Here is a 15,300-nt window from a genome sequence, read left to right on the forward strand (position 1 = left end):
TAGATGTTGATTATATTTTAAGTCATCTGATAAAATGAATTAAACTGTTTATAAAACTAGTAAACTAACTTAAATATACATAATGTTTAGATTATATAATTATATAAATATAACATGCGCATGGCTAATGGGCAGGTCTGCACAATCTGTCCACGCCAACTAAAGACGTAAGCAGAGTTCCCCGCACACACATACACACACAAACACACACCCTCCGCATTCCGCTCTTCTCCGTTGTTGATTGGTCCACCTCCGCGTCAGTCATTTTTTCTCAACTTAAAGCCGTGTCTGATTGGCTGGAGCGACACCTGCCATGGCAGCCGACACGCCATTGGTTGAAAAACTAGGTTAGTGGTCCGACAGGCATGACGGTGTAGAGAAACTGGGTCACTGATTGAGAATCGTTTATGTCACACTTATGCGTGTTTGCTGATGTATTTTTTACCTGCAGTATGGATGCCTTGTTCTCTGCGTAGATTTTGTAAGTATTCCACACTAAAAGGCGAGTTTGTTGTTTGCTGGTGATGTGCAACTGTGTAAGGTTTGTGATGTTGATATCGTCGATGTTTTTCCCAGTGCCTTCTGGTCATGTCAGTGTGAGGAGGAGGTGGGACATTAGCTATGTGGCTAAGTCCTGACAGTTAGCACTCGGTTGCTAGCAGCTGTGTGCTAATATTAGCCGAATAATGTCGCGGTATTTTAAAAAAAAAGGACAGGAAAAAGATGTCTTTCAATGTGTCTGGTTGGTTAAAACCCGCTGTCAGTTGACAGCAGTGTTCTGGGGGCTTACCTAAGAGCCGGTTTGTGGGTTAAGTTAAATAGTCACCAAACGTGACCCTGGTGCGAACGATTATTTTTACAGTATTTCTGTGGCTAACACGCTAGCTATGTAAACAGGCCTTGGTGGGTGAATCTGGTTGGGTTTCTTCGACAGCATCCATCCAGAGGCGACCACATTCTTATCCTCTTTACGTACCCTGTCCTATAAAGTAGTAATAAGCCTTTTAATGTTTCCTGGGTTTTTGTTGTCTTGTCTTTTGTCCTTGTGTATGTATGTATTCTTCGTTTTGGACTATGTTAACCCTGCAGTAGATGCAGAAATATGTCATCATCATCATTGTTAATATTAATATTAATAATAATAATAATAATAATAACACTTTGTTATGTTTATTCTGAGTTTAGACCTATCTACCAAACCACAATATAACTACACTAATGTAATCAGAATCAAAGCAGCAGTTTGTCTTGTCTTTTGACATTTCTATCATTTTGTGCGTTTGAGCCTGAATGCACGCCAAGTTTAAGTATGAAAATGTCCATTCATCCACAAGTTTTCACTCCCTGGGGTGCGGACGTTGCAATGCAAGGATCGACTCAGCAAATTTGCCATTTAACGACTTTGTCCAGGTTGTCTTAATGGTATTTCTTTAGAAAAACATGCGTTTGACACCTGTGCCACAGATGGATGGTGTCTTCTTGAACTATTTTTTTTATTTTTATTTTTTTGTGGAGGTAACATCAGTTTGTCAAAAGCATGGATAAACCTCAAGGCAGTTGCTTACTTTTACTTAAGGTATTTTAAAATGTATGTATTTTCACAATGATGGGAGTTGCTTGTACTCTTACGTTTCCATTAGTCATCTTCAGGGGTCACTAACACGGTGCCCGTATGGACCATGTGAGGGGCCCTCAGGAGCTCTAGTTACCAATGAGCGCCATATGAAATCTGATTTACTTTCCAGGATTCAAAATCACAAAGATAAATACATACTACAGATGTAGTTAGTAAAGTTAAATACTGCTGCGCGTGATCAAGTTTTTATATTAAATTACCATCTTTAAATGTTTATTTTTATTGAAAGATTGTGACAAATGTTTTTAAGTGTTGCAGAGTTGTTGTATGGGTTGCGGTTTGTTATGTACAATATAATAGGGATGTAAGAATTAATCGTAAGGCAGTTAAAAATGATTCATAGGTATCACAGCTCACATCGATACTCTGAAAATTGATTTGCAGTACTTTTTTAAACAGCAGAGGGCGTTATATATTATCCTTCTCTTGTCCAGAAGCATAGGCGGCGGGCGGAATCGCCTACTATTCTTAAACATGTTCGTAAATGATTCCTTACCCCATTAGCACCGAAAGAATGTCTGTAATATTACGTGAATATTTGTAAAAGTCACGTTTTTCTATTAGCTCTGTCTGCTCGCGCATAGCATTTCTTCTTCACTGCGAGAATAGCTGCATGCCAACTGACCACTGGGTTACCAGCGCCCTCTCTTGGTCCAAACAAATATCTGATGTAAATACAGTGCAATGACTGGTTTTTTAAAGTCCAATTGTTAAAGCACAAAATACATTTTCAGTTTTTAAAAAGAAAAGAAACTATTATGCAGTTTTGCATTGTTTACTGTAGAACCAGAAGTTAAATTAATAGGCTTCTTCTTCATTTGTATTATTCCTTTATTTATTTCATTCAGGATTTATTTTTAGTTAAATTGCATTGTTTTCAATAGTTTATCACTGGATTGTTTTGACAATGAAAAATAAAAGGAAAATAGTGTAGTATTGTCATTTTTTCCCCCCAAAAAAATGAAGGGATATTTTTTTTCAGTCATCATTTGTCCCATTTTGTAAAATAAATCGTGAGAGAATGGTATCGTGAATCGAATCGTATCGGGAGTTGAGTGAATTGTTACATCCCAACAATATAATGTATATAAGATGTATTTAAAAAAAATGCAAGGTGGATTTTTTGTAAAATGACTTGATTGTTACATGCTATGATGAGTTAAAAGTTGTTGGTTAGTAGCTAGTAAAATGGGAAGATGATATTTTTTTATGAAATGTAATGAAAATGAATTGCATGTTGAAACCTAAACTTTTCCTACTTTTTGAAGTTACTGCTAATTAGGAATGTGCGATATTTTGTTGTTTATGATTTATCGTCAAAAATATTCTCACCGGTAAGAATATATCATCCCACGATATAAACGATAAATTCCCATGGCGGAAATTAGCAAGGGCCACGGGCCATTTGTCCCTCAATTTAGCCAAGCATGCCCATAAAATCCTTGTTCCACAGGCCAAAACTGCTCCTGTATGTTGTCAACTTATTATTCTCTGGAGCGAAACGAGGTTTACGGGAGCGCCACAGTGAAGCCTAAGCGGCCGCGGTGTGCACCACGCCTCCAGCCCCCAGTTCTCACACCTACAGATGACGGTGCTCGTCACGGCTACCTGAAGCTGCCGAGCTGAAATACATTATGGACCGCTACTTGGTTAAGACCAGATAACTATCCAAGTGAACCAATCCAAGTTCCTCTGTCATGTCCACCCAAAGTTCCACAAACACAGGGACAGAGATTAACCTGTAGCAACGATTATGAACTGGAAACTCAACTAAAGCTAACTATGCTAAGCTGACACACTGACTGGGCTAAGAGCTAATGCTAACCACTCCATATAAGGAATAGGCCAAATAAAAAGAACACGTCTTACTGTCATAAAGCCGCAGAGAGCCATCGATTTGTTTATGGTCAGATTTAACACTTGTATGGAAGAATAAAAGCTACACATGTCACACGTTGTGTGAAATAAATGTTAGCATAATATTAATGTCACTATGCACCCGTCAAAACTTGTGAAACACAATATTTTTAAATTATATTTCACTTGTTCCCAGACAAAACTGGTCCCATTAGACTAATGTAACTATTGAGATTATTACACCAAAATATACTGAATGATTAAATCATCAGCTTGATCTGGTTTAATTATAGGAAATTAGAGAGTTATTTATTAACCATAACTTTATGTAACTCATAAGATAAATGAAACAAGTTTCAGCAACAGTAACAGCTCTGATGGAATTATTTGTGCTTTTCATGTACTTTTTTTTTTTTTTTTAGAAAATAATTTCATTTTAAGTGAGGAAATAAATTAATTTCGTACAGTAACACTAATAGAGTGATCCGCATGCACTGATATATTCCATAAAATATCAGCTCATGAGCTCTTTGAGTCAGCAGCCATTGTAGCCTTTTTTAATGTGTTGATGTATTCAAATGTATTTGTGTTTGTAAGGAACCTGTTTACACTTTAAGTTGGGAATTGTTTTATTTATTTATAGTTTTTTATTTATCGTTATGTAATGACGGAAATCACAGCAAAAGTCTCCATCACAGCAAATCAAGAGTAAAAAGGCAGACCGAGGTGGAGAAGCAACAGTTTAAAATTCTGAGGAGGAATGGATTGCTTTGTGTCCTCATGGATCCCCGTGACTGTGCAAGGTCCGCCGTGCACACACACACACACACACACACACACACAGGTGTCAGAGAGAGAGTGATAACAGACATGTGTAAACCAAGATAGGCTTATTCAAGGTAAATTCATTTTATAGTCTGGATGCAGAGTGATGGTTGTCAGTCCGCTCACAGCGGCAGGCAGCTGGGATCACAGCCGCCTCTGTGTGATCACTGGTGGGGACGAGCTGACGGTAGCAGCCGCGTTGCTCTGAACAGTAACTAGAGTGATACGTGCGTTTATTTTAAAACACCAGAAAAATCTCCAACAACACAAGATAAAGTCCATACATTGTCTTGGGCCCTATAAAATCCATTTTATTTTTTTCCAAATTCTGTTTTTTCCACTTCAATTTTTTTAATTTAGTTTTTTAGAAGTGTTTATTATTTGTTTTTTTAAAATATTAGTTTTTAACTCCTGTGAGGAAACAAAATAAATACTAATAAATAAAACTCATGATTAAACAAAAATGTATGTCAAAAATAAAGTACACACATTTAAAAGGTAGATATAAGTTGTAGTGTCATGTATTATTCTGACTTCTCCTTTTTATTATTATTATCATATAAAGATGTATGAGAACAGCATTAATGTCACCTGATTTCCTCTCAGGGATCAATGGTTTACCGAATCTGATCAGGTTTGACCTGTTTCCATGCTGCCCTCAAAATACGCACCGTAAAACTCATAGTTTTCCAGAGAAGACGATTGTGGGTCATAAGTAATTAAGTTACTCAAGAAGGTAATTTGGATCAGTGCCTGACTTCCCAATTAAGGATGCATGCCCCAATTCAACTGATCAAGCAGCTGCTCTAAAAATGTGGTGATAAATTAATTAATTTGACGATTATATATTCTATAAGATATAAGATGCTGGATTTTCCTGTTTAAAAAAAATAAAGTATGGAAGAACAATTGTGTAGGCTTTTATACAACCTGGTTACATGTGACGTGTCAGTTGTATGTGGCATTGTATGAACATGTGACCAAGGAAACACCCTCCTATGCTTTCAGTGTGCGACCTATATTCTATTGTGTAAAATACCTTTAATCACTGTTTCCATTTAAAGTCAGTCAGTCTGGTTGGTTTTTGTGATTAACAAAATTAATATGCTAAGGGACTCTGTTCAATTTTAGCTAATGTGTTGCAAAAAGTGTTTATCTGATCCCATTATAAATCTAATCTTCAAGCTAAAATTCTGTAACACCTAAGCATCACATGAAAGCAGACTATGGTAAATTTATTGTGTTATTGAATTTTTAGGACCGTTCCAAAGAAAAGAATCAATAGGAAAAATGCAGTTTTAATGCTGTCAGTGTTAACTTTACTAAAGCTTTACATTCTGTAGAGTTCATAGCTTTTGATGAAATCCTGATGACACATTCTAGATTACTAAACTGCACCCTCATTGGGTTCTTCTTCTGTCCACTTTCCAATAACTTACTTGTCATAGCATATTATACTGTTTTAATTATTTAAAACATGTCTAATTTTGTGTTTCAAAAGCATACTGCTCTCATTATCTTTATGTCCCACTTTTGCTTAAGATTTGAACAGAATCCCAATACAATTTGACCCTTTGTGTTCAGGTTTACTGTGATTAAAAAGGTTGGCAAAATAAATATAATTACATCAATAAAAGATGCACTGACTCACTTAGTTCCAGAAAGACATGAACACATCCAGATTCAAACTCGATGACTTGGGTTAAATTATTACAAACCTTTTTTGTGCTTTACAAAACCTTCCTGAATAAATGCTGCCCAGAATTCAGAATTCTTTCATTTTTTTTCCACAAGTGAGGCCTTAGCCATCCAACCTGTGTGTCCTGTTAAGAGTTGCACTGCAGTAAAATGTATTGAGCATCAGCAAGGTGGGGTCACCCTTGACAAGTCATCTGTCTATGAGAAAAACACTCGCTACTAGAGGCAAAGCAGACACAGTGCACAGTACATGCAATGAGATGAGAGAAATGTGCACAGTGGTGGAAATGAAGCAACCACTGATAAGAAAGTTTTCTTAAGGCCTTTGCAGCTGAACTTTTTCTTTTCTTTTTGTTTTGGTTGACCTGTTTGCTTGTTGGCCACTCTATGACTGCAAGTGGGTGTGTAGAGAGCTAAGCAGGAAACTGAGTTGAATGGCTTGATGCTGATTCACTGACCAAGTAGAAGTAGGTGGTGATAGAAATTGAGGCTGTCTAGTTTTTAGACCATAGAGACTCGCTGACCCAGATTCTCACTTCAGCAACGACTCTTTTCAGTTTTCAATCATCATCACATAGTGGCACAAAAGCATTTTCTGCAAGTCTTAGAGAGACCCTTCTCTAGTTACTTCAGAAAATTTAAACTATTTCTATCAAAATAAATCAGTCATGCTTTAATTGTAATCAATTATATATTTCCTAATGGATGTATTCCTCTTAACCAGATCAACATTTTATACAGACTGTGATGGGAGCTTCTGTGACCAAAATGTAAGGTCTAAAAGCATTTTTGGATGAGGTCTTTTTACCATCGGAATCTGGTGCTTGGAGCACTTTTCACATGTCATTTTAAGGGTTTTTAAGATCAGCCATTTTCTGACCTTTGGGTGATTTTGTTGTTTCAGCTGTTTGTTGTTTTCTTGTAAGTTTGACCTGCTGAAAAAATAATCAACTATGCTAAAGAAAATCTGTTTTATGCAACATCTTATTCCCTCATTTTTGCAAACATTTAAAAAAAAAAACCTGTTTCAGTTCTTGAGAAGACCAATCCATCTTTGTCTTCTTTTATTTATTTATTGATATTTTTATAAAACACTAATAGATACAAGCAGAGATTGACGATATTATTGGCTGAAATTTGCCATAAAATGAATTATAATGGGAAATTTAAATTTTTCTATTCATTGTTTTCAGCAGCCAAGTAAGGGTGTGTTTCAGCTATGCATCCTCACTTGCATTTTCTTCAGGAAAAAGTAATTCTAGATACTGTTATATATATTAAAATAATATGCACACATTGTGTCATGAGGAAATAAATTAAAGAACGTTTGGTGCCGAACAGACGTGTTTTATTGAAAAGCAAAAGCTTTACCAAATGCTTTTTTAATCACTATTTGTCTGTTGTCTTCACATTTCTTTCATTTTGTCTGTTTCACAATTCCTGTGAAATATTGTTTCCACCCAATGCTGACGGACGTCATTTTGTCTCTTTTATCAGAAATAGATGTGCTGCTTCCCCTGCTGAAGGCACAGATTGCAGCCACCGTCTAATTGAATAACACTTGATCAGGTTCAATCAAACCAGACCCAGAATAGTTCAGCACGGCGCAGACCAGACTGATCCAGACCACCACACCAGGCCCGACCACAGGGCTTGTTTGAGTTTCGAATCCAGGTAAAGGAACCACTTCTGTTTTCTAAAATATCAAATATCGCAGCTCGGATGTGCTGATCCCATTCTTGTTTGTTGGCCAGTAATAGCTGTCCGAATGCCCTGTACTGGACTTTGTGCTTGTCCACATGTCCACTTCCTCTTATCCCCTCTGCCATACAATGATAAGGCCCTTGCCTTTGCATCTGAATGGGCTTGTCTTGGATACTGTGTTGTGGAGTTGAATTATCACCAAATAAAAGTAGGCTACTGCTGTTTTGATTCGCTAGCCAGCTTAGAAAAAACAGAAGTTTCACATATAACCTATGTTTACAAGCTATTAATGTGTTCACAAGCTTTACAAGGAAACCTAATTGGAAGTTGCAAGTAAAGAAGGTTGTTAAATAAATGAGGTTATTTTAATGTGAGTACACAGTAAATAATTTCAATGAGAGTTCAGAAATGGGATTTAAAGGGGACATATCATGTTAAATCCACTTTTTTAGCCCTTAAATGCATTTTGTTGTATATTTAGAGTGCTTAGAAGTACAGAAAAAATCAAATTAGTCTCTTCAGGTGCTCCGTAGATATCTTTATATTCTGTTTCGGTCATATTTTTCAATCTGTTTCGATTTTTCTATTCTCTATTACATTTTTTGAACAATAACGTCACAGTATTTGCAGCGGAACTGCCAAATTAGGACATCGACTCCAGGCCCAACACTTCGAGCAATCCGCCATTCTTATTTCTCGCTGCAATTTTGTAGTCCAAGCTCAAGGATGCAGAAGTTACGAGAGGAGAAATCAAAATGTTCGGTTGTTGGATGTAGTAACCCACACGTTTCATTACAACGTCTCCCAGCATCAGAACCTTTTCGAAGTGCCTGATTGAGTTTTATTTTTTATGGAAATGTACCCACATCTGTGGGTAAGGTCATTTTTGTGTGCACGAAGCACACAAGCAGGATGACTGCTTCTGCAACCTCCGCCAGTATAAAGAAGGATTTGCCAAAAGACTTTGTCTGATTGAGGGGTCAATTCCTTCTATCTTTGGAGACGATGAACAGAGCACTTCGGTAAGCTGTAAATAACGCTAAAAAGTGTGATGATAAGACGTCCCTGTCATTGTTTTGTTAGCATTAGCAGTTGCACCGTCTTCATATGTTAGCGCTGTGTGCTCGTTTTAGATCCTTGATGATATGGCCTACGTGATTTAATTTAAGTCTAAAGTTTTCATTAGTCATTTCATTTTGCCGTTTTTGTCTCCAAAAAGACTGTATTAAAATGCATTTTGTGACGTTAGCTTGGCGCTCGCGTTAGCTCGGTGCTTGTGTTAGCTCACTTGTTAGGGTTCTGCAGGTTCATCATCTTCATTTTCATCTCGCTCCGCCGGGTCCGACTCTGGCTCGAACATGTAAGGCTGGATGGACAAGTCTTCTGTTGTTGACATTTTGTAAATAACCTCTGAATAAAAAGTTTATGCGCCGCTACATAGCCGTATCTCTTCTATCAAACTACAAAAATGGCCGAGCAGGGTGGAGTTGAACCGAGTGTCACCTGAAGAGGGGGCGGGGTATGGAGTGTCTCATTTGCATTTAAAGAGACCGCACCAAAACGAGTTGCTCTCAGAAGCACATCAGAAAAGGGGTAGAAAAGGGGCCTGTGGAGCTATAATAATGAGGAATTTAGACCCAAGCGTTGGAGTTCCGCTTTATATAGACCACAACTGTATGATTTATATGTAAAAAGAAAGGCTTTAAAACCATGATATGTCCCCTTTAAGGCCCCTGGTATGTATCTCAATTTACCAGGTAGGAAAGAATATTCAGGTCATGTAACAGATACAACATGACCTACACATGCCTGGGATTTAATATGGACAGAATATCTACATGAATACAATAGTTCCTGTTGTTCATCACCAGTCTGACCTAAAGCATGTGTTGTTTACTATATGTGGCCAAGAAACTGCTGTACAGTGTCAAGTTTATTTTTTCTATTTAATCGTTATAATTTCTCTTTTTAAATCATCTCTCAACGATGCAATGCTTCCATGTGTTCACAGTTGAGGGCTCAAGAGTGGATGGAAGGAGATGATTTTAACACAGAGGCTGTGATGAACATATGTGGTAAGTGAAGAGTACTTAAAGTGGAGCCCAATGAGGACCTCTCCTTAAGAGTTCACTTAAATTTAATTTTATGCATTTAGATTGTGGGTTTAACTGTTGATTCACAAAAATATTTTTTTAACCTTGTCTGTAACATAAAACAGTCTACTAAAGTGTAATGTTTGTTCACATCTTCCCTGAGTGTGTTGAGTATTAAAGCATCTTTATTATCTCTTTATTTTTCCTAGATGACCTGATGGCAGACCAAAGGATGGACATTTCGTCTACAATGACTGACTTCATGTCCCCTGGCTCAACTGACCTCATCTCTAGCTCCATTAGCACACCAGGCATGGACTACACCCGCAAGAGGAAGGGCAGCACCACTGACTACCAGTAAGAAATCAGAAAATCTTACATTCTGTGTCACACCGGACGTCAACCTTCAAATGTTGAGTGTTCCAGAGTTCATGCCCTTAAAGAGAAATCTGTTTGCAAATAATCCCTGAGCTGAGTTGTTTTACTTAGGCACATACATTAAGCCATCACATTATCCACCTTGTTTGATGCATTTAGTGCATCACAAGGTGGATTTGTTTGTTTCTTGTGTATGTAGTTTCTCTAATATTCTTTTAAAAACTTTTTAAGCACCCACCTCATTTGCCTTAAAGTTTCCTGGGGTCGATATATGGCTCTAACTTGCCTCAAATTTGAACATGTCATAGAAATAAAGTGGATATAATTCGATTGATAATAACAAATGCTGTGGCTTTACACATTATGAATAATTAGACATTTCCTAACTTCTATTAATAAAACTAAATAATGAATTTGTGTTTCATTGCAGGATTGATGGATTCGCATTTGAGTAAGTTGAGATATAATTATATTTTCATACATACAAATGTGATTGATCAGTCAGCATTGAACCCTTTCACTTGCTTAGTGTTGCAACATGAAATATGAAAGAATGATAGTCTGAACCAGTATTTCTGTCTTCTCCTTAGTGACATGGACCCAGATAAAGATAAGCTGGGGAGGTAAGTTTATCACACAGTCATCAACCTTAACTCATTGGCTGTCAACCATTTTCAAAACAGCTACCTGCCTGACTGCCAGATTTTTGAAGACCCACAGAATGTATTGCACTATGACCATGTAAAATCTCAAACCAGATTCTAAAAGAATAGACTCTCTACTTCCATCAGAAACACCAGTTTCTGAGCAAAAAGCTGCGAAAACAGCCTTTTTGTGATTAAAAAAAAAAAACTGTCAGTGACTTTGAGGCCATTTTTTTGTTGCTTTAGTGATACTTCACACATCTGAACATTGGTTTCCTTCTATAAAACAACACTGAGACTGGGCGTTTGATTGCAAAATTATTATTATTTTGCTATCTGGGTCAGAGTTGTATGGTACATGTACGTCAATGGCAGTGAACAATTGGATTTGAAATGATGTATATGTACGTCATTTCTGCATTAGGCTCATTAAAACTAGATACCTTGTCCTGTATTGTAACTACCTTCTTATTGGTATACCGCACCTCAGTTATGTTAATGGTTACTATCAGAGCTTGCACTCGTATGCTATGGTTTAACATTGACAAACATGTCAATTCTTTTTTTTATTTACAGTCAAAAAATAGATAATCAAAATAAAAAAGTATTCAAATATTGAATTGAATTTTAGCAGTGACCTCTCACAGCAAATTATCTTTGGCTGCCTATCTTATCATGAGGTTCAGAAATGTCCAGAAACCAGAAAGAAGAACCTAAACTGGTTGCTTCTACTACTCAATAATGCATTGACAATTGAGAAAGTCAAAGTAATGCTTTTACTTACCTAAGATCCTTTTGTAAAATGAAGCTTTAATTTCTCTTTGTTTTTTGTTTTTTTATTTATTATGTTCAGAGCAGGAAATAATGGAATTTTAGGATGTAACATCTTTAAATGAAAACTCTTTTTAAAATCTGTTCTATATTGTGTCATTACACAAGTTTTCATCTATAGAAATACCAGGTGGTGGTTGAATCAAAGCCTCCCACATCTGCTCACTGTCAGTCACCACAGTTTCCCATCAAATACAGCCCTGAAGCATTAGCCGGTTGCATAAGATTCCATGCCGTTTAAACTAACAAATGAGGTTGGTTACAGAACCTGGAAGGTTAGCCGTGGCCCCATTTCCTCCCTTATCGCTTTTTCCTGCCCTGCCTTTTAAAATGCCTCCTGTCTCATACCATTACACCTCCTCCCTTAAAGTTAACTGTCTTCTTTATTGTGTCTTTTCTTTTGTCTTGTAGTGACCAACAGGGCAGAATCAAAAACGCCAGGTACAGATCACTGTTTCCCTTTCTTTCTTTGTCTGTTTCACCCAAATATCTATGAAGATGTTTTTAAATCACTCATTATTGAAGTGCGTGCGTGCGTGCGTGTGTGTGTGTTCATTTGCTTTTATAATCCAAACTGATTGATCAAACTCCAAAATCATTCTTCACTCACTGATGTAAACTATAAGTTCTCCTTGTGTGTTCTTTCTCAGAGAGGCTCACAGCCTGATCGAGAAACGTCGCAGGGACAAGATGAACAGCTTCATTGATGAGCTGGCATCATTGGTGCCCACGTGTAATGCCATGTCCCGCAAGCTGGATAAGTTGACAGTGCTGCGAATGGCTGTCCAGCACATGAAGACGCTCAGAGGTACTTGGGATGAGCAGCAGCATTAGTGTTTTTTTTTTCACCTGGTCTCCCACGGGATTTCTAGCTGCAGTTTTCTGGTATTGCTCCTGTTTTCATGCACCCTGTGGTTGTTTCAGCTCGTTTTGCGGTCCAAATAATATCCAAATAAAATGATGACTGAGTATCCACTGTGTTGCCAGAGCAAGAAAACAATAGATGTTAGAAAGACTTTTACAGTAAAAACAATATTTCCCATATTTTAATACCAAGAGCTACCAATGGCAGCTAATCAACACACACGGAAGTTGATCACATGAAACGAGGGGCATCGATACTGTATATAACACCAACTCTGGTTCTTTTAATCAGATTTGTGCAAGTGTTTGTTGTAAATTCCACATTTTATTTTAATTTATTTATGTATTCATAACATTTAAATTCACCAGGACATCAGTCATGTGACTTAAAGCATGGCTCTTTATTTGTCCTGGACAAATAGTCTGTCAGTCTGTGAGTTCACTGTGAGTGGCGTGTTTAAAACATGTAACTCAAGCCCTAATTACCCCGTAAATGTCAAAATATCACACAAATGGAAAAATAATTTGCCATTAATATTTAGATTTTGAAACCAAGTGGTCCTGCTTCACTTGTTTTTCTTTTTATTTAATTCAGTAAAACAAAATACCCACACTGTTTATTTATTTATTTTTCAAATTTGGTTTTGAAATGGAATATCCAAAGAACAAACAATACACAGATTAATCAGGCTAACTAACAGTAATGTTGGGATGCATTGTTCTTAAACAAGCTGCAGAATTAAATTCCTACTTACTGCCATATCATGATACTTTTGGTCATCTCAAAGAAAATTACACAGCCTATTTAAGATGAAACATTGTAGTACAGAAAGTTAGAAGCTTGGTTGTGTTTTTGGGTTATATTTTTTTATTTAACTTCATTCATTAAGTTTATTGTAAGTAGTTTTGATGTGATAATATAATAAATATTGTTTTTGCACTAATGTTAAATAAAAGTCATTATAAAATGTCTTTAATTATTCTATTGGTTAACTGTTCTCTTCAGATATTCATCATTGCAGCAGGATGATTTAGTCCATTCAGAGTCAAACACTGTATTCAAATTGTCTTAAACAAATAAATGGTTCATAACCCAACAGCTGCAAACTCTGTCTGTCACTGCAGGTCACACCTGCAGTCTGAACAGCCGTAGATGTAACGTGTGTTTATTTCTGTATCCAGGTGCTGTCTGAACAAGCTTAGGTGTAATCTGTGTGTACAGCAGCAGCCTGAACAGCCGTAGATGTAAGCTGTGTGTTTATTTTTGTATGCAGGTGCAGCCAACCCATACACAGAGGCAAACTACAAGCCTTCCTTTCTGTCGGACGATGAATTAAAGCACTTAATACTGAGGGTGAGGTCAAAGGGCTCCTTTAAAAGCTTTCATTGTACACATGTCATTTAAGTCTTACTGTACATGAAACACTGTTGGATTTTTACTATGTATCACATTATTCAGTTCATATACAGTATTCACATTACACTTTACAGTGAGTTCACCAAGACACAATGCGTTTTTTTGTTTTTTTAATGCAGGCTTCAGACGGTTTTCTATTTGTTGTTGGATGTGATCGTGGGAAAATCCTTTTTGTTTCTGAATCAGTCTACAAGATTCTCAACTACAGTCAGGTAAGCTTATTATCAATGCTGATAAATATAAACATAAGTTGGGTTGCAATATCTATCTATGAATACAAGGAAGGTCTGTGTGTGTGTGGAGCGCATATCTCCCTGAAATGTGGTACATGTGTGGAAATGTGTTGACTTTTTTGGAGATTAGGTTTTTTTTATTACGTCATTTTATTTTGAAATCAACGCGGGTTAGACCGGACCGGAGGGTCGTCTGAGCTTAGATTACTGGGAGGAAGAAGAGAGTATAAGGAGATAGACAACCACTGCTGTGACGTCACATGATCGTCCGGTAAATGGACTTGATTTATTTAGCGCTTTCATGCCTACACTGAAGTAGTCTCAATATCAACTCATTCACACGCTTAGGGTTCAGTGTCTTGCCCAAGGACACTTTGACATATAGACTGGGATTGATCAGAAGACGACCCCTATACCCCCTGAGCCACGGTCGCCCGTATGTTACCTGTAAATTCGAAGTGATGATGATGATGCTCATACGAAGAGTACGTTTGATGATGAAGATGATCCTATTTTACTATAAATATACCCCTTTATAACACTACTGAATATGTACACCTCTTTGTACATTCAACCTTCAAACACATACTCATTTGGCCATAATTGCTAACTCTACTTAAGCCCCCACTATATGAATACATACTTCCGACGGGCACTGTACTAGTACGAAGAATTTTAGTAAAAGAACATTTTTATGGTAAACCACACTTTTATCAATTTGCACAAAAAGACTACTAATAATAAGACTACTAATAGAAAAGTGCATTGAATTCAATGTCGGCATTATTAAACAAAAACCTTTATCTATCTATACTAAGGCCTGCTGTTTAAGCCACTGAATCGCTCTGATTGTGATGCGTGTTCTAGTTCTGAAAAACACAATAAGATAGAATGTACTCTATCTCCAACAGATATGTTTCTTTTACAGAATGTTACTGAATCTTATCTGAATCTTATCGGTGTATGTGTTCAGCTCATTTTAGTATATTTTTGTACTGTACAGCAGAGTGTCAAACTCCTGAAAAGAAAGACCTTCTTTTTCTTGAATATCAAAGATTTGTGCTGCTGGGAAAAATCTTCCCTAATTCGTTAAATAACTAGAAATTTATCAAATTGAACT

General features: G+C 36.9%; 1 protein-coding gene across 1 annotated transcript in view; it reads left to right on the top strand.

Moving 5' to 3' along the window:
• Window positions 1-346: 346 nt before the first annotated feature.
• bmal1a (basic helix-loop-helix ARNT like 1a) overlaps window positions 347-15,300 on the top strand; it is a 31,136-nt gene continuing 16,182 nt past the window's right edge. Inside the window, exons 1-10 of the mRNA XM_028449933.1 lie at window positions 347-481; window positions 7,514-7,690; window positions 9,732-9,795; window positions 10,023-10,170; window positions 10,622-10,642; window positions 10,782-10,814; window positions 12,078-12,107; window positions 12,317-12,474; window positions 13,805-13,884; window positions 14,067-14,159. Of these exons, the coding sequence (XP_028305734.1) occupies window positions 9,750-9,795; window positions 10,023-10,170; window positions 10,622-10,642; window positions 10,782-10,814; window positions 12,078-12,107; window positions 12,317-12,474; window positions 13,805-13,884; window positions 14,067-14,159 (609 nt within the window). The 5' untranslated portion in view covers window positions 347-481; window positions 7,514-7,690; window positions 9,732-9,749. The remainder of the gene's footprint in view (window positions 482-7,513; window positions 7,691-9,731; window positions 9,796-10,022; window positions 10,171-10,621; window positions 10,643-10,781; window positions 10,815-12,077; window positions 12,108-12,316; window positions 12,475-13,804; window positions 13,885-14,066; window positions 14,160-15,300) is intronic.

The sequence above is a fragment of the Gouania willdenowi genome, chromosome 6, assembly GCF_900634775.1.
Source record: "Gouania willdenowi chromosome 6, fGouWil2.1, whole genome shotgun sequence".
In the NCBI taxonomy this organism is placed as follows: Eukaryota; Metazoa; Chordata; class Actinopteri; order Blenniiformes; family Gobiesocidae; genus Gouania; species Gouania willdenowi.